Genomic DNA, 20,482 nt, shown 5'->3' on the forward strand with positions numbered 1-20,482 from the left:
CATCAACCCGGTCGCAGTATCCCGGGTAGTGAGATGGATGAAAATGGAGCACGCCCGGGGCACATATGTAATTACCACTGTAGCTGCAAACTGGGATATATAATTTGATTTAGGATTTTGCGCCTTAATAAGTCTTTCAATTTTGTTTTCTGCAAAGGGTGAGCATAGCCTTCATGTGAACCATTTAATGATACTCACTGATAGGTCACGGGCATTGCTGCTAACACGGACAAAATGGTCAACTTGGTTGTATCTTTTGCTCCGATGTAGCCATGAATTATAGGGGGTTTCAGCTTGGCACAGTTCCAAAGCTGGGGGAGAATCGGGGTTTGTAGTTATTCTGCCTCGGTTAAAAGACATCCACCGGAAACTTGCTGGCGTGTGTAATTCTTTTCGTGGGGAAGTGACATGAACCTGTGCATTATTTGCAGCGGTACGTGCAAGATATAGTTCGGATAGGAAAGGGCACGAATTGGTGTGCCGCACAGTTGAAATGTGGCTGGATTTCGGCGTTTTGCCTGCCAGATATTGGCCGCGTGAACTGAAACCGGCAATCGACAGTTTCTGTCCATTCGAATCGAGGACGGTGTCGTCAATTCTCTTGAGTTCATGTCTCGTAAGCTATAGACAGGACAGAGAGGACCCCACCCTGATAAAATTGATTAGTGACATGCACTTGAGGCGTCTGGGTAATATACCTGCATGGTTGCAGTTTAAAGAAAGAAATTCTGTGCTGGTCTTTGTGAAACTCGTTAAAAAAATGATCATTCTGTTCTTCATTTATTACCCCTTAAACAGAACAGTTACCGATCTTTTGGGACATTGGCATTTTCAGAGGGGAACTATAAGGCACCAATGTGGAGTTTGCTGTCGGGAAGATGTAGACGCACTTTGCAACTTGCCTGCACGTCGGAGCCGAACACATTGGGAGCAAAGTTGTGCCGAGGAAGCGTAAGAAGAGATTTAATAATAATGTCGACGTGGAAAAAAAGGAGATTGGCGGCATCTTTGACTAGTGATGAATTGCTGTAAACCTAGGTTTAAAAAAACCTTAATAAGCGGCTGTTTCGTTTATAGATTACCGTAAACGAATTGATTAACCTTATAGAGTCGTTCAAAAATATGTTATGTCCGAAGTGTCAAATTCCATCCATTGAAAGGTCGACATGCTATAAACATTCTTTCGATGATATTAATAAATAATATTTGGAGTCAGATGCTCATGGTATATTAAAGATGCTCATCTTGAAAAATTAAGTACACTTCATGAAGTGGTCGTCGTCTAATTTCCCGAGCACGTTAAAGATGTTTCCAATGTCAGCGTACTTTGCCGGTTTACACATTTTGGCCCGGCTCAGTTACCCGTAAAACAAGCGGTTAAATGCAAGCTCTACGGCGCTACTGTCGCAACAGACGCTGCCGTATGCTGGCCCACTCCGGAAACAATCGCTCCCCAGCAAATCAGATTTCATATCCTATCAAATCCGAGCCGCGAAATTTCGATAGCTATAACACCAGACTGGGTGATATTAACTCACAAAAATCAATTATAACAGGGAGATGGGCAGACAGAGAAAACCGTGTGGGAGAGGAGAGCGTTGGGAGGAACGCTATGACACAACGACGGCGCTGTAGCGCCACCTGATTACCCCCTCCCCCGCTTAGAGGGGTGTTTTACCACAACATACGGCCCAGACTGAGGTATATATACAATTCCTCATCAACGCTGGCCGGGAGTTTACAATTCCACACTTTCCACGACTCTGAAGATTCACAATTTCCAAATTAGATTTGGTATCCCCCAAACACACTTTTTTTCCACACGAGTAAGAGGCAGCAAAATCCAGTTAGATTTACCAAGCTTCCGTTTTTTTCTTTAAAATATAATGTTTATGTTAATTCCCACTCAAAGTTCATGACCTCGTTTTGAAGGGAAGCCAACACCTCCTCAGAAAGAGTTAAGACGAAGTACCAGTATCCATTCATCATTTATGTGCTTTGTGTCCACGTATGTCTCTTGTTTGTTGGTCTGTCCATAGGCATGGAAACAAAAACTGTTGCTTCACCCCGGACCTAGATAGTACCATTGTTTAATGTTCAATATTATATCAACTATTAATATAAGCTATCTGCTAGTTCAATATGATCATCATGTATACCCTCCTTGGTGAATTATGACAGCACGGAAGAAAATGTAAATAACATTCCGGTGTCTTTCAAAATGCATCAACTTTGTTTTTTGAAGCTTGCATGGTTTGGAGTGTAGGGGAATGCACTCCTTTGGAAAGCGCATTGGTCGTACAAAAATAGGAAAATAGTTTATTACCATGCACTGTGTAACAAGCACTTTCCGTCACAATGTAGGCAGTTGTGTCTTTGTTTTTTTTATCATTTCAGTTATTACACTCAATATCAATGCTCGAGTTTAATGCCGCCCCGTCTGTTGCCTTGATCTTATCTATATAATCCTGCCTCGCGCCTGATTATTGCTGTGAAACAATAATACGATCCTTTAATGAAAGCATGCATTAACTATAAGTTAATGCGTTCCATACTTAATATCCGTTGTCCACCCCTTGGTCATCGCAGATTTACTGCCTTCATTTCCTTCTATTCGTGACCCGATTCTTTCAACTGATGTTGATGGCGCTAATCCTTCATACCGCTACTTCTATGATAACCTTTTAACGTTGAGATTTATTTGCAAGCGCTAATTATCCCGAGCTCTGGTCGGAAAGTGCCCCTCTTCCAAATTGGCTCCATAGCAATAGTTTCGGAATTCAATTACGACCATTGTGCGAGTCTAGTGTTTCGGTAAGTATCCGACCATCCTACGTGTCATTGTTCATCGTCTGCGCCCCGCTAGAAACAATTTATCCCCTTCCGAAAAGGATACAATTATTTCTCTCAGCAGATAATTATAGCGTTTTTACGCCACTCGCTAAGATAGATCCACACGTCTGGCGAGTAAATTGCAATCCCGGCGCGACGCGCTTCAGAAAGCAATCATTTTTCTACCCGGGCCCTGCATGATATTTTTCCCGCTTATATCCTCGGCTATATTGCCAGCTTTTGTGTTGCATGATTAGGCGCTATCTCCCGTGCATCTCTCCACACTGGATTCGTGTCTATTGTATCTTCTGTAATGCCGGGAAATAGGGAATATCTCTTCGTGAGCCGGGGAACTTACAACATCTTTAAGCGAATTCCGAATGGAACCTGACAAGTATGGCTTGGTTAATTAAATATGGAGTCCATATAGGGAGTTTTTTGGAGTAGGATAAAGTGATTAATCGGGAAGGAGTCCATCGGATAGGACGGGGCGGTGTCTTTGATGTTCCTCGGCAGTGGGAGACCCATGCGGCAGCCGCGCACGGCACAACGCGCTTGTAACTTTCCCGCCAAATCGCAATCTATTCCCGCGCTTTCTGTTCCGCTCACGATGAAATGATACAAAAATAATGTTACAATATGATTATAATCTCGATAAGATATATAACAGCGATTGCTTTTTATTAACCCTATTGGCTTGAAATCGGTGTCATTTTCTCCGGGCACTCTTCAGGGATGGAAAAGAAGGGGGAATCTTTGAGAAAGGTGAAAGATAAGGTCGACTGAGTGGCTTCATGGTTCCCAATGGCTTTGACTTACTCTATTTTCCTGTTTTCGGGAAATTTTGGCCGATGTTATCTTGTCTTGCGAATCGAGGGATCTGAAGGGAGCCAAAGGATGCCGCTGGTTGGGGGGGAGGTAAGCGGTGGAAGACCCCGAGTCTGGGCCCTTAGTGGCAGGATCTAATGAACTAAGCCAAGAATCAAGGATTTCTGGGAGGGAAAAGGGGGGAATCTGACCCCTTTTTCTGGAAAGCCAGGCAAAGATGGCCGCCGCAGTGGAGAAGGCAGAAAAAGTCTTCCAGAGTCTGGGACAGGCAGGGGTTTTGCTAAGGTACGGTAGTTGTTTGCGTGTGTCGGCAAAGCTCACTGTTTTTCCACGTCACTGAATTTGTGCAATTCACTGAATTTGTGTGATTATTTACAAGATGTAGATATTGAAAAGGATCTTCAGAATATTTACTGCAGTAGACCATATTTGAGATTTGATGCCTTGGCGTTAGGTTTTACATAGAAAAACTGTAACATTATTTGTATAAATTTACAATGAATGTTTCTGACAAACAGTTTTTTCATAGGATAACCGTTGACATCTCTGTGTGTTTTGCTTTATTGGCGTTGTCAAAGAACATAAAAGTTAACTTTTATGTTCTTTTTAGGACCAAATTTTCAAAATGTAGTTGTGCAGTCACTGGAAAGGTCCAGTGATGTTTAGTTATTATTGTTTTTGCGGGGAAACGTCCAAAGATGGTAGCCTCTCATTGGGACACAGCCTAACTGTCCTGCCGGACCATGTCCACACACAAAAAGCCACACAAAAGAGAGAAAATGTTAGTCTTGTCTTTTTTCTCCAACATCTGAGGGAAAAGACCGCGTTTGTAAGTGCACTGGCGAGCGCGTGTTTACCATTGAATTTGGGCTCTTTGCTCGCCTTTATTGATAGAGCGAGCTAGGCGCGAGTAATTACCGAGCGAACTGAAAAACCGCCGGCGCACGTGCTTCGTGCGCGCGCGGTGTTATTATACGGACCGGTGTGCGGTCGCCGTGTGTATTAAAAATCGATCAGACTATTACAGTGACGCTCCATTTTCTCACTCAGACGGTGAGAGGCAAGAAAGGGAGGGGAGAAAAATCTCGGATGCGGCTGGGCATGAGGAGAGAGAAACGGGTGAGATTTGTTCCCCCCCGTAAACGAGGCTTTTGTGCTGGGGTTAAGATTGGACAAGAAGTGGGGTTTTCCTTTTGCTCGGCAGGTGGTGGTGTCTGGAGTGTGGTGAGAAAGGAACAGGCAGGAAAAGGCGGTAACCGAGTGAAGTGATGGAAAACAGGATTCTGTCTGAATAAACGCAGAAAATAGGCATTAAAAAATTGGTTCGACCGCTGTTTTATGTGTGAACGAAGTGATTCCCTAAAATGCATTTGCTGCCCATAAAAGAAATATCATGGAATGGCCGTTTCCAAGCGTTTAATATACTTGCGATCTTTTGTCTCAACTGCATTTGCAATGCAATGTATTGCATTTGCAATAAAGTTCACCTCTGTGTGCTTGATGGCTGATGCAAGGAAGCCTCTATGAAAAAAATTACAACGTATTGCCGATGCATACATGGGATCATTGTCACATTAAGCATAGCAGGACTTCCGATTACTGGTTATTGTTGTCAACACTCAGTAAGGAGATAAGGGCTGTATCGGAATTACTTGGCTGCGATTTGGAATTGGAACGATTCTCTCCAAAGTGGTTGCTGATACTTCAATCGAATCATGCGTTATTCAGACCGCAGCCAAGTCATTCGGACATGACCTAAATGTATGCATACTTAGAACACACACAAAATGGCTGGCGCAAACTTGACCTCTGGCTAGGCAGCGCCCTCAAGAGGCCGACAACTACATGTAGTTTCGATGCAAAATAACGTCAGTCAATAACCTTACACAGACAGGAACCATGTCACTTTGCACATTGCATTGACATCAAATCGCAAAAGCATATTCATGTAGGCCTACGATATCACTTCCATTCAAACAGTACGAAACGCTTCATGTTACAGTGATTTCCTTCACTAGTGGCCTCCTAATCCCGTGTAAGAGTCATATTACACCTGTAGACAGTCTACCAATTTCCTTTTCAACTGTTTACATTGTTGTAAACCATTACATATTCACCAACCTGCTTTGAATACCACTGAGCAGTATAACATGGTAACTGTACTTCTAGTGATAGTGACAAGTGATAACCGAAATATATACTCGCGTGTCATCTTTGCAGGTTCTCTTTTATCCGATACATTTGAGAAATCAAGTTTTTTCTTGAACTTGTGAGCCAAATTTTTACAACAACATCAACGGGCAAAAAAAGACAGTTCTTATTTGCTTGGACCAAGTATGGAATAAACACATTATGATATTGTGGGTGCAGCGTGCAGGCTGGCCCAGATTCTGAGGGTAGAATTTCCTTCTGCATTGCCAGTCAATACGGGGATTCAGATTTCATTTTTGCCTGGAGAGGCCCAACACGGACCAGCATTACCCGGCCATTACAATGCCATCCGCAATTAACTTATTCAAGTTTATCTTGGCCAGTTCATTAAAGTGTCCCGTTCTCCCGTCTGTTCCCGCGCTATAGGACGGACAGCATCGCCTTCGACCCCTGGCCAAGAAATGTGCAGACCTCATGAATAATGTATGTCCGGCATGTTAGACTGCGCATTATTGATGTTTTGGCGGGACTAGGCCGTGATTCGTGACTACTCGTGCAAACAAGTTCATACGAAAAACAATGCAATCCACGAAAGTATCGTGCGAATATTTGTAATTATGTTTTTCTGCAGTCGACAAAATAAGGGCGTTTCAAAATAGTGCGCCTCTAAGAGTTTGCAACGCGTTGACCAATCACAATGTATGCAATCTGTCGACCCAATGCATGTTTTGAAAGGGTCGACAGATCTTGCACTCCTTGAATTGTCAACGCGTTGCAAACTCTTGGAGGCGCACTACACTCTAAAAACACCCGAGGGTCAGACTGACCCGGAATCTGGGTCCCATGGGGCCTGACCCTTTTCCGGGTCAAATTATGACCTGTTTGGGGTCAAATATGACCCAAAGGGAGTCATATTTTGACCCAAAAAAGGGTCAGGCCCCATGGGCCCAGATTCCGGGTCAGTCTGACCCTCCGGTGTTTTTAGAGTGTATTGTGAATTGCCTGTATTGTGTAGTGTTTAGAAATAAAACACGTGAGAAGTGGGTCTCCACGGGATGCAGAAACAGTTTGAGTTCGAAGTAATGTCGCTCTGAGTTCTGATGGAACTTGGAATTAATACGACAAACCGTGCGCGATATGTGTCTCAAAGCCAAACAGCGGATGCAGCGCTCCTCCAGAAATCTGGAAACTAAAGTCCATGACTTTTTCGGGGTTTTCTGACAGGCAGTAAAATGTGGCGATTTCCATTACGTTTATCTCCACTTTGCCTAGATATGTTGTTTGGTATTATGAACTTGATAATTGCCAAGAGCTATAACTATAAACCAACAAGAATTATAGCATGTATGTGTATCCTTATTCCGTTATCACATCAAAAGTGGGCCGCGGACCATTAAATATAACCCTTGGGTAATCTTGATTTTCACGACATTTCCTTGACTTTTACATGACAACACGATTTTCTCACTTTTAATGACTTTCCAAGGCAACGTAAATTCTAGAATCGTACTGTCGGAACCCCGGAACTAACTTTGGTTGAACTCATTTACAGAGGAAAATTACCAAGATGCAATGTGCAAGTTCCGTTGGTCCACCATTAGTGATATTCAACTTGTCTGGGAACTGCCTCAGAGTAAAAATCACGCCGTGCACCAGCATCAAAGTGTAAGACAAAGTCTGGATATGTTATAACCACTTACGATTTGCAATGAAAAGTAAGGGGAACTACTTCAGTTTATATGGTGTATGCTGCCTAGTGTAGTTGATATAGAAGCGCTAGATGTTGAAGGGGGGGTGCAGCTAAGATGGCGGTAGTGACATACATTTTTTATGTACGGGAAACCTTGAACAACAATCAAATCAAATTACAAGCGTGTATGCCAGCATTTGGATTTAAAGTGCAAGGAAGGGTCACAGTCAACGGCGATAATACGACAAACCATTTCCCCCGAGTGGAGATATATTTTGTAACTTTAGAACGCCTTTCGACTCCGATAAAAGGCATATTTCATCAATGACTTAACTGAAGCGCGTCGTAGGTCATCACGCACATGTGCCCATGCCCGCTAAAAAATAATGGGTTTAATCGGAATTTGGTGAAGCAGAAAAGGACGAATTTTCTCAACTCCAGCATTTTGAACGAAGCATTTCGATGAAGCAATTGTGAGATTAGAGGAAGTTAATCAACCTAATTGCTTGGCTTACAATGCCATTAATTCACGCTGCGGTAAATAATTATCATAATCATTCTTGAAATGTCACGAGATCTGGTGAACCTAAATAATTGCGGAATTTCACTTGTTTTGTGCTTCATCTGAACACGATTTCAACATGGCGGCAGCACATATGTAATCTCTCCATGGTACGAAATGAAAAACAACACAAGCTCCCGTCTCATTGATGAGTTTTGGTGCGAGACCCACGAATGCCGAACCTATTTGGTCTGATCAAGGTAGCGGAACCCGGCCAACACCGTGCACACGTCCGTACGGAAGGGGGGGAAACAAGATAATACCTCGGCGCGCGCTAATGCTGCGCTACGCCCAGGGGAGTAATATAAGATGCTGCCGCGTTACGCGGCTTGGGCGAGAGCGATGTAACGGGACACGGGCTGAACCGCGCGGTCACGTCGCTTGTTCGTCATTTCGCCTCTCTCACACGGCCTCACCCTAGCACGAGGGTCACTCTGGCGTAACGAACTGGATGCCGCGGCAAAATAAGGGGAAAACTCCCCGCTTCGGTGAATCTCTAAAGCAATGCACTTCTACAAGTAGGGGGCTCACCTCATAGATTGTAATAGGAAACTGTAATACTATAAGGCTGGGTGAAAACATGATGAATGTGTGCGTTGTGGCAGCCGATGTGATAGCCCCACACCTTTGTCACGATGACCCTTCATTATCATACCAAAAGTCCCGCCCAAAACTTTGTCCAATCCATCTCGCGGAAAATATTTTATGTCGGTGTGACATATTTTGTGTGCGGCAGATGACAATGGAGTATATTTCCCGCCACGATGGGCTGATTTATCGTCTGCATTGCGAAACTTTGTAAATGATCAGTTCCACCGCTCATTTACCCGTTTCCCGGATTTGCAGTTTGGACGCGATTCTACCTAGAAAAAAAAAGAGTACTCGCGCTTTTTTGACACATATTCTATTCACTTCTTACGCGAGGGCGATTTGGTTGCGACGAATTCGGGTCGAAACACTGGCACGATTTGGGGAGATGTGGCATGTTTCAAAACTCACCTGGGTAGGTACCGGGCAAGGTCGGAGAGGTTTGTCGGCAGCAGCCTGTCTGCAGCTCGTCTCGGGTCCATCTGCCGCCCAGCTCGCCGCCAACCCAGGATGACATTGTGAATTTTATATGGATGATTTAATACTAACGGCCATGCACTATGCATGAGCTTGCTCGCTCCGCCATTGCTACGGTTCCCCATGCGTATGTATGTGCATGCCTGCCTATGTATTCTGGCCCAGTCGGCTGGGGCTAGTTGACATGCAGCGTGTACACAAAGACTTCCCCTGCAAACTCGCCCGTGGAGCAAGTCAAAATTGAATTGACAGGGAGACGACTTGGTTGGCAAAATTCACCTAATCTATGCACACAGACCACTTTGCATGAAATTCAAATAATGTCCTAAACTCATTTCCGAACACGCTGAGTCGTTAATAAATCGTTTAGTCACACGGAATAATGCATAAATCATTATGACGAATCGCATTATGCTGGGAAAAAATAAATTAAATCGCCAGAAGTTGTTTTGGTTTAATAAATATATACGTGCTACTCATACCCATTTAATATTCCCCAGGTGTATTAACCAGATATGAATTTGATTCTAAAAATTAAAAAATGCTGTCCAAGCACTCAATATACATAAATGATGTAGAAAAAATTAACTCATTAACAATTTTCCCTTTTTTCCAGTGTCTATGAACTGCAAAATCCCCAATGCGATGAGATTTGAAACAGTCCAATCACCCAATAGAAGTTTCAACAAAATCACTTATTCAGAGCTTTCGGCACTTATATAATTTACTCCTTTCTCAGATAATGTCATTAATAACTGAAATGGAGATTACCCTGCCTAATTTCATGTTGGTACCTCGTAGGAAGACCAAGAGACTGAATCAGTATTCACGGCACATCGCCCGGGTCTCTTCCCTCCGTCAGAGAGCCTGGCAATCCCTTGCGCGGTGAAGTGGCGGCAAATTTATCTCCGTCAACTTCAGTGCACGAGAACTATACGATGATGGACAGTGCGTCCGGATCATAATAATATGTATACCAGACGATACACTAAAAAAATATCTACAGCGTCGGCCCAACTGGATCAGAATTATTGTTTCAAATGACATGTTTAAGTATTATTTTACGAATCCATGCATGAATATTTCTTTTAATCTTGGGATGTCCTCAATTCTCGAAACTACCCATGTTTGCTAGAATAATTCAGGTTTAATGAGCAATTTTCCACTGCATTCGTGTGTCTTACTTCCTTAATTTCAGTTGGAAATTGCGGAGATAATCGGTATTGACTTTTTTCTTGTATAAAACAATAGTGAAGCCACGTCGATTTTTTCCATCGGTACCTTAAGTGTTCAAAATCGAACTATGCTCTAATGGGAGGTCGAATTGTTGTTTCTTTGCGATTTTATTCACGGTGTCGAAGGTTTGGTATATTCCTCTCGTGAACCCTACAACCTGCAAATGTTCTACCCCGATTGGAAGATCCCCAGGCATTAATGCCAATACTTAGTGACTACAGATTGTCATCTGCAGTCACTATATATTGGGAATAATGCAAAATACTCCAATTCAAGCTCATTAGCCTTGAAATCAGGAACGGAATTAAAAGTTATTTTGGTACCGGGAAATCACGGCTCGGTGTGATTTAGGATAATGCCTTTCACTCCATATTTTTTTAAACATGTGTTGGCGCTGGGTGTGCATGTACATGTGTCGATCGTTAATGCAATGCTTACTGGATTCGTATTCTCATACTATTGACTTGTTCTGCGGATTATATTGACCGTGCTTTAGATATTTCTATGCCTCAACTCTGATGACCTTTAGCTGTAATTGCCTTATCCGTAGATTTGGTTTTTTTTTATAAATGTCGTCGTATAATTATTGCTGTCGCACTTTTATGGCGTAAAAGTGAAGTGTGCAATATGTTTGAAAATAGTGTGATAAATGAGACTGAGCCTCGCAAATGTTGTACTACACTGGCCCAAAAAATGGGTCTTATTTAGTAGAGGAGCTCACAAAGATTGTAAATCAAAGCCTATAACACTGCTCATATCCAAGCCCTGTCTTTGCAAACAGTTGAAGGGTATATAGTTTTTTCCTGAAAATAAACGCCTTTCTTGGTCTGTCCCTATATCCCCCCCCCAAGAAAAAGGGTTTTTAGTTTCTAGCTTGGAGCTTGTCTAGGAAAACCTTGTGTCAAATCACACTTTTGGAGAAGACTACGAACGTTTATCGGTAACAAACCAATTGTTGCACTTGATCGTTTTGTTTCTAACGAGATCCCATGGTGTGATTTCTTCTGTTTGTCCCAGTGCCTATTCCTGACTAAAGATTGCCAATTCAGCAAATGTTTTTGGAAGAAGTTTTACAAAAAAAGAGAGAAAGGTTCAGGTCTTCAGATGAACAACTATAATATAATGTACGTACAAAATAATCATGAAGAGTATACGCATATTAAGTAAAACTAACCACATACGGTGCCATGTTAATATAACTGTACGGCATACTTGCCAGTGTAAGGAAATGCCAAATATGTAGGCTGCAGTTAACACAATCGATTAATATCGTACTCCATGGTCCATTCTTGCGGTGTCCAACTTAGGCAGATGTACATGGTACCCCTGTTCTTGGGCAGGACACTTCACTGCAATTGCCTCTCTCCACCCCGAGAGTATAAATGGGTACCTTTGATGGTGGGAAACGGGTGGGATTGTCTTTGAACAGCTGCGTATAAAAATGAGCCTGTATGAACTGCCATTGTTATCAGGAATGTCTTTCATAACAGCAAAGATAAGAGTTTATAGGGGGTAGATACAGGTGCGTGTGTCATAGGCGCTTTATACTGTAGAACTATTTGTTTCATTATAACCTGTCTATCTCAATTAACAGGCGATGGTGTAACTTGACCTTCCCCACTCTTCTATTTTTCAGCCTGGCAGTTGAAATCAACAAGAGTCGTTTCAATCCACTAGCATTCCACTGGCACTAGCGATTTGCATTCAGCCTGCCAGCAACATGGCAAAGTCTCTGACCAGGTACGTTTTTGTCACATTCTTCACGTGGTTGAATCCTGACACTTGGTGGAGAGAAATCACCTGATAAATATTGGCCTTGGACAACATTCAGAGTATAGTTTCGTAAACCAGAATAAAACCAATACAGCTGCTTTTTGTAAGACTGGTCGATTTCACTTTGGCGATTTCTTAAGTGACCATGACAGTTTGTCACTATCGTATAATGCGTTAATTGTGAAACGAAATAGGACATTGTTGCTGCTTTGAAAGTAATGGGCCTAGTAGTTATAGCCGGCAGGGCGTCCTTGGCAGGTTTATAACTAAAAGATTGCATTTCAAGCATTATGAACTGATTACTGTCATTTTCTTCAAATACGAGTTCCCCCCGAAAGCCTTTCTGGGCCAGAAATCTGCTCCAGTGTTTAATTTGTTTGGCAGAGATCACTAAGTGGCCCCCGCGTATATCGCTAAAATGAACGCCAAACATATCCAACACTTGTAGAGCAAAGACAATATTTGATCGGCGCAAGTTTTATCCCTGCGCCTCGTCTGGTTCGACCGTGGAAAGATTGTCCCAATCAAAGGGAACGGACCACAAATGCAGGAAAACCCCGCCAGCGTGAAAAGAGATACCCGGGCAAATTGGTCGCTTGCTGCTTGTCGGATTTACCCGGGTACACCCCGAGGAAACGAACAAATTAAGACAGGAATTCTGGGCACAGGAGAGAAAGAAAGAGAAAAAAAAAACCAAATCCACTCCAGGAGACGGGACAGGATGCTTGGTCGGCCGCGCTCCGTTGCCCGCCAGATGAGGACAAGAGACGGGGAGGAGAGGAAGAATTGGACAATTTGACGGTCGCATCTTTGTTTTCTTTCGAGGCCACTCAGAGAGGTTGGCCTACATTAATGTTTCCATCAGCGACGCGCTCAGAGCTCGAGGTGGTGCGATCGGGGTGGCGGTTTCCTCCACCAGCGGGATCGCTTAATACCATCAGCGGGGGAGACGATCTGAAAGACGGCCCCGGGTGTGCTCCCGGTTACGTCTCCTGAATGTCGCTTAGCCGGGCCCCCGATCGTCGAGACTCACCTTGGGTCGAAAATGTCAAGGAAGGGGCTTGGGTTTCAGTTAGCGAGGAGGACGGAGTCTAGTGGAGAGGGGGCCCAGTTGGATGAGTAACTTTGCGGACGGCAAATAAAAATACTCTGCTCAAATTGTGGAAAGTATAATTATCGTAAAGTTTCGAGGTATATTGGATACAGGTCTGACGATTTCCGTGTATGTGGCCGTGTCCGTTGTAAAAACAGTAAAAATAGTCCATGTAAAATGAAACATTAGACTGGTGCATGTAATCAACATGTACATATTATCGCAAACTTATTCTTTTCATTGAAGGAAGTTGTGCTGTATAAAGCCTGTGTTTCCGATCGCTACAACCGTGACATTAACGCTTCGTAGCACCGTTCCATTCGTCCAAATACCGCAGCGGACGAAACTGACGTCACGGGTTTTTCAGCGCCTTCCTGCAAGCATGGCACCCGAGTTCCCACCTTGAGCTCAGTGCAAAAATCGTGGCTTGGGGCAATTCATCAGCGCAAACTCTATATCTAGGTCTGTCGGAGTGTACTTTCGACTTTATTTTTAAACACATCTGGAATTTCATTTTACTAAATAAGATGAGCTTAAACACGTATACTCCACGGAGAGGATTTGCCTTTTTGCGGGCGGAGGGACTAAAATGATTTCGTTTTCCACCTTCTGCGATGTTTCCCTTTGATGTTATCCTTCAAGCGACACGTTTTAACGGCAATCGAAGGCACTTTCGTACTTAAGAGCGTGAAACGGGTCCTAATTTACTTGAGCCCGAATTTAATACGGGAGGTTAAGACAGCCCATACCCCGGAGTCAAACGCGGCCGGCGCGAGGGAGCGAATGCCCGGCCATTACGGGCTAGGACCCATCGGCTCTCCTCTTGTCTAAATGTGAGTCTTTGGGTGTTATTAGACAATCCAATTTAGAGCAGAAATTGTGACACGATCCTGAAGTGGTTTTTCTCTCTACATGTTCTGAAGCGAGGCTTGAAGAGTGCAACATTAATGCTATCTCTATCTTTCCTGTTTTCCCCATAGAAAATAATCCTATCTGGTAGAAGAAGCAACACAATTGTATATTTAATAGTTCTGAAAGCAAGGACTACAAGCAGACCTGGTTTTAGTTTGTGTCTAGTTAGCATACCCCTCCTGTTATCAAAAACTACCGAAATAGTGGCGTTTCCATCTTTCCCAAATAGAATACAGTCAGAAATTTTGAGTGGATCCAATTGAGTCCTCCTCCCACCATTTTGGACGGTGCCATGACCGGCGAGTAAATTGCCATTAATCACAACCAAAAAAATGGAGGCAAAAATACGGAGCACACGGCGGAAAAAAGCGCGCTGTGCGGCTAAACCACTCGGGCCATGCCGGCCATGTGTCCCCGCCAGGGAAACTTCGCATTTGGTGTTTGCGACCAGACATCGTTTGGCCATTTATCTCCGCGCCGCTGTTTGCTAATTGCTTTAAAAAAGCATTTCTGTTCCCGCATTGGTCATTTTGTCTATCTTATGCTAATACAGGGGGAACCTGGGTGTGTAACCAACGCTTATTATTAAACAATCTATTTCCTCCACTGCACGATGGGACTTGACGATCAACTAGTAACCCAAATTGTAAAAGAAGACAAGGGATCAAAACGACACCGAGGCCTGAGCTCTCTAGGATGTGACAATTTGTTAATGTGTACACAGTGAGGCACTCCCACCCATCTGCCTTGGTCCAAACTTCAACAGCGCTTGTCACACAGGGCGCACTTCACCCGGGGAGTCAGGATGTTCAAGTCCCCCGTGCGACCCGACTCTGGCGCTGCACGCTAGCCGTCCGGCCTCGTTCCCTAATTGCTGTTAATTTCCTACACCTTGTTGAACCTTGACCCCTCCTCGGAGGAGGAGAAGACACCGGACCTTCGGGAGAGGCATCAATCTCTTAGTGCCTCGCTTTTGTGTTTGTGTTTTTTTTTTGTTTTTTTTTCGCTGATAAGCTAACCATGCATGTTGCCGTTTGGTTAAGAGCTACTGTTTTCCTAACCGGGTACCCGACAGAGAGACACTCAGTTCACACAAAACCTGTATTGATATCCGTGATACACAGCCCTCCTGACACGTGTAGTGGGGCATTAATCTTCGCCCTGGCACTTATGAACAATTTATATAAGTCTGGCGTGTTGCGCACCATACGGCCGCTATTTGGTATAGAGCAGCAGACGACGCAGCCACTTCTCCCGCCGAAGGAGCTGCGCTGTCTTCCCTTTTTGGCGGGAAATGAGAAATGGAGCTATTTTGGACGTCTGCATCGTCTGCGCGAAGCACTGATTACCATATGTCTGCTTCCGTTCAGGATGACGGGGAAAATATTCCACTGAAGCTTCGCAAAACGAACTTGACTCTCAGAAGGAACATTAACTTAAGTCGTTTACTCATGATGGCCTTGGAACAGTCAAGAATTGTCTTTCTTTATCAGCTTAAAGGGGTCATTCAATTAGGTTTGTCTTTACTACCGCAGACAAAAATCCCAAATAAGTGTGCAGAATTATGCAGAGTATAAAAAGTGCTACAAATGAAAACGATGCGATCAATTGGCACTGTAATACTAAGTGCATAAGACATTGTCTTACCGTCATGGAGTTGTCTCTGCAGCCTTCGTGTTGATGAGCTTAAATAAGAAATAACTTTAATGCTAACCCTGGTTACTGATACTTTCATTTTGTGGAGAAATTAACGTCTTAGATGCATGATGAAGTGCATGTACACGTACACATCTCACGCACGTAATGTAACTAACGAACACCGTTCCATTTACGTGCATTGCGCCCTCTTTCGTCCACGCTGTACAGTCTCCCAAAACGCAACGTTTGAGTTGATTTTCAGGGCTAAGCGATTAGCGCCACTGTTTATCTGTTCACAGTTTTTGACAAAACGTGCTCATCTTTATGCCATGTTCTCTGAATAGTCTGTCTGGCAGACCCGACTATGGGGAGTTCATTCTGGAAACAGCTGGCCCGTCACGCCCGTTTCATTTCGGATGAAAGACAAAAAAGCCACCCATGTCACATTTTTTTTGCCTTTGGCTTTGTCTTCAGCGGTCATGATGTACAAATCGGCAGAATCCTATTCGACCACAGAACCGAACATCGACATATTATTGTTTGCGGACAAAAAGCCGAAATGTTGCCAGCAGTGATAATTACGTGAACAATCGAATGGGAATACCTACTCACTCATGTCTGAAACTGTACACTCAACTCACGTTTTACCATAATTTCAGAGGAATTCTGTTTACAATTTTTGAGGAGAGACCATTTTAGTAATTTTGTTATGCTGTACAAATCATTTCAATCAACTGACTGGGGCTCGCTGCCCGCAAGAAAAGAGGCCCTTGCACTTTTGTGCAAGATAGAAAACATATTTTTAAAAAAGGCAGGTCGTTATAAAGTACAAAATGTCATGAATTAAAATAGAAATAAATGATGAAGTTCATTTGAATATCACTTGTGAATTACAATTTCAGTGAAGGACAAAACTTTTCAGAGCATTATCGAAATCATGATACGAAGCCCCCATTTACCAGTTCAGAAATGTGTGTATAAAATGTTGCACTGCGAGAATGCTTATATTGTGCGCATAACAAAATTACAAGAAGCTGTGTTATTAAGACCCTATCGTGGTGTTAATGTCTTAGATTAGTTGATACTGATGAGATGTATTGTCGTTTAAACAGCACTCCTCCATATTATTAATAACTCGAGGTATAATGTTCAACTTTGCTGAGAACAAAACATAATGTGATATTCCTCTGTTTTGCTAGAAGGTGTTACGACAAATTCTCATCACGGTCGCTATTTAGATTTGTTTTACCGGGGAGGAACGAAGGCTTGTTCAGGCTATCGTGATGTTGAATAACAAACTTGGACCAAAAGAAGTATGGTTCTCGCTGCAGCCGGCGGGTTTCCGGAAAGCAAGCCCAATCCCAGCCTCCAGCCGCCCGCCCAAACTTCGCCGGCGCTCGTTCGCCGGGCCCCAACCAACTTCCGCTGCCGATGCTAATTACGTCGACAACTTCCGAAGTGCTCGCAGGTTCGGAGGACGGAGTGGGTTGGTTGCATAAGACGCGTGAATGCACTAAATGCGGAATTATGAGCGAAGGGGAGGAGGTCGCGGGATGGAGAGATCAGCCCCAACAGTGAAGATAGAGAGGTTGTCTCTCAAGAAGGGTTTCGGTCCTTCCCCTACCCTAACCCCCACGGGGCAGCCGTGGTTGACGAGGGTGAGTGACAGGCTGTGGACTCCGGCAATAAATCCTGGACAGGACACATTGCAAGCCCCCCATCTCTCTTTTTTTAATAAAGGAGGTGCGTCCGTTCTATTTCATTGGAAAAGTTTCCGGCATTAATTCAGTTTCCCCTCCTTACTAATGCACTTTGGCCTTACTGTCCACTTCGAGTGTTGAAAAGCGCGATAGGTTAAACAGGGTTAACAAAAATGGCTAAAATGGGAATAATAATTCCCCGATCTCTCTTTTGGCGGGAAAAATGCAACATCCAACATTGAAATGTTCCCTTTGTTTCATTTACATTTACCTTCATTCTTAACACAGTATTATTTTGTCGTGCGTGATGTTATTTCAAATTCAAGTACATGCAGCACCATAATAAAAGTCTGGTACCTCTGTGGCATCTCTTGACCAGTATAATGTTAGGTTCCATGAGGATTAAAATGGCGCAGGTTCTGCAGCATGTTATAACGTGACTGATTTCCTGCCTTGGTGAATAGTTGTTGACTAAATTCCTACTTTGAAAGTCTTCTGTGAAACATCTGTCTGTCTGACTAGGATACAAAGCTGACGTGCCAAGGTCACACATTTCTCGTAAATGCCGAATTCCCACTAATATATCCGACACCTGACAAGTTCACTTCGGTTCATCACACCGACAACCCGCTTTCAGTGCCCCAATCGTCTCATAATATCAGTCCCCGAGCACAGATCCTGCTCCTCTGTCCACCCGTTAGCCAAGCCAAGAACATCAGTTGATATAATGCTGGATAGACAACACGTCTATTTTCACCACCTGTTCGTCCCGCCTTTGTGTCATTTCGCGTGGAGATAGCCGTCAGCATAACACCCATGCGGCAACTTCGCCATTTTTCACGCTTCGTGTGTGCAAGCCAGTTTTCAAAAAAGAAAAGAAAGAACCGTGAACTTGCGAGATAGCAACATTTTGGTTCTGATGTGTGTCAGCTGATGTGTGTCAACATCAGCTGACAAAAAACTTCCAAGTTATGCAACCCCTGGGTGCAAATTGAATTACTTCAGTGCGATTACAGATCTGAGCATGGCAAAGCAGTAGGCCCTATACCGGTACCGTATGCTACACGTACATGAGTCTTACTTTGTAGATCATATTGTGTGATCATCAGCATGGACAGCTGTGCTTCGTTTTCATACGGGAAAACATCAGCAACCGAGTTTGATCGCGCATATGATAGGGGAAGACGCGTTGCTTTTCAGAAAAATGCGCGTTTGTGCGTCCGTGGTGATTCGCGTAAAATGTCTAAATGAACTCCGCCCTAATTAAGTCTATAAGTGGCGCGCACGGTGCAGTTGGTGATCCTGCCTTTCGCTCAGTCGTCTACTCCGCCCTTTCAGGGGGCTGAGTTGGGCTGATAGGCCCCTCTCAAACTTATGAGAAGGAGGAATAGGCTGTAGGCGTTAGAATAGGCGTCAACAAGGCATGTGAAAAACTTGCAACATTTACGTTCAGATAATAGACGCAGCCCGACAAAATTAGCCCCATTGACTTCCACACTGCCATTTAGGCCTTAAAGGGATCGACTCGCTTTCCAAGTTCAAAATGGTAGATTTGTGGATAAGGCCAGCACACTGGCTGGCCTGTTCGACTGCACATTCGACACCATTTTTGTTCTCCCCTTATCTGCTGTGTTTCATTGGGATGATGTACAATATTGAATTTGTAAATGCCATGTTTGTAGTTTTGAAGATTTTTCGTTCTGTTAGTACTGGGGTGAGTTATTGGTCAACCCTAGCGCCCCGTTGTACGAGTGGATTCGAAGTTTTGCTCAGCCTCTCTCTTTGTTACCAAGGACACGTACAAGAAATTTATAGGCCAACAGTATTGATTACAATAGGTGTATGGGCGTCTCCTTACGCAGATGTGAAAACTTGACTTTACTAAGTTGCAGAGGATCAAACTAACTTACCTTTTTCACATGTTACATGTAGATTTATTTCGTTTCAATTTGGAGGCTCTGTCTTGATTTATTGGGCTGTGATTTGAAGCTTGCAAACTGCTCTACTCCGTCACTAATACAGCCTCGTTGCCTTCTGCTTACATTTCCCCCCGCTTTCTTCCTTTATTTCTAGATGTACCTTCCCTAATTGTTGCGCATGGGCACAAAACCCCTTCCTTCCTGTTACCCCATCTGCCCTTTCATCAACATCATCAATTCAATCAAATCCCATAAAGTGCGGATTTTAAACCAATTTGCGTACCGGATCGCGTCGCGACCTGTCCCCATCGGCTCGCGGCGGACCGTTGGCCCCTCTTCGCTCCCCGCCATGCATGTCCGCCCACGTCGCTGGGTCCGCCATTGATTTGGCACATGATAGACAATGGCAATGGGCAAAAATCAACTCCAACCTGTGATGGGTCGCCACGGAGGCTGACGACCGTTCCATGGTTGAATTGTCAAAACTTTCACCAAGTTTTCCCCTAAGTGTGATTCTTGAAACTCAATTTAAGCATCAGGTGTCTTTGCGTTAATCTAGACGCTCTTCGAAGGATCACAAATTGTCGTTAAAGATGTGTCTACAAGAGCACCAACTTGTTTGATTAATTTTTTTGGCCAAACATCCAACAGTTGTTTGCTGGGCTCCAGGTTTTTCCAAGCTGCCACAGCTGTACATGCCTGTTGGCGTGTGTGATGAAGCCTACATGACCGTTACATCCGCTCTACCCCAACAGCTAGCGGGGCCAGTACGGGCACAAGTGGCCGAGAAGCTAGCACCACCAAGGAGCGAATTGGTCGTGGGGGGTCGGGGTGCGGCCCCGAGGGCCGACGGGCCTGATCAGCAGTCTGTGCGCGGCCCCGAGATCGCGTCAAGAATCAGACCACCATAGTTAGAGACCCTTTTCGGCTCGTCGCGCGGAGCTGTTGTTGCTCGGACCGGCAACCCCTCCCGGCCAATGGCCTGGTAATCCCGGACCAACCCCTCATGCATTTTCATTCTTGGCTGGATCAGAATCACGACGCTTAATTCGAGGCTTCATTGGAAACCCCCGCCGGATCAAA

The 20,482-nt window shown here is 44.1% G+C and overlaps 1 protein-coding gene and 1 long non-coding RNA gene across 4 annotated transcripts in view; one reads left to right on the top strand and one right to left on the bottom strand.

Moving 5' to 3' along the window:
- Positions 1 to 9,458, bottom strand: part of LOC110983341 (uncharacterized) — a 35,536-nt gene extending 26,078 nt beyond the window's left edge. For 2 of the 3 annotated variants that reach the window (XR_002598709.2, XR_015427857.1), the window contains exon 1: positions 9,063 to 9,450. Coding sequence is in view for 1 of the 3 variants with exons in the window: in XM_087146769.1 (XP_087002895.1) it covers positions 9,063 to 9,168 (106 nt within the window). In the remaining 2 variants the exon portion in view is untranslated. Of the gene's footprint in view, positions 1 to 9,062 lie in introns of all 3 variants that reach the window. The other variant, XM_087146769.1, reaches the window with a different exon arrangement.
- LOC147796692 (uncharacterized) overlaps positions 1 to 20,482 on the top strand; it is a 109,898-nt gene that overhangs the window by 51,663 nt on the left and 37,753 nt on the right. The window contains exon 3 of the long non-coding RNA XR_015427859.1: positions 12,001 to 12,104. This is a non-coding gene — a long non-coding RNA (uncharacterized LOC147796692). The remainder of the gene's footprint in view (positions 1 to 12,000; positions 12,105 to 20,482) is intronic.

This window comes from Acanthaster planci, linkage group LG15 (genome assembly GCF_054643075.1).
Source record: "Acanthaster planci isolate LZ-2023a linkage group LG15, COTS_SCS, whole genome shotgun sequence".
Taxonomy (NCBI): Eukaryota; Metazoa; Echinodermata; class Asteroidea; order Valvatida; family Acanthasteridae; genus Acanthaster; species Acanthaster planci.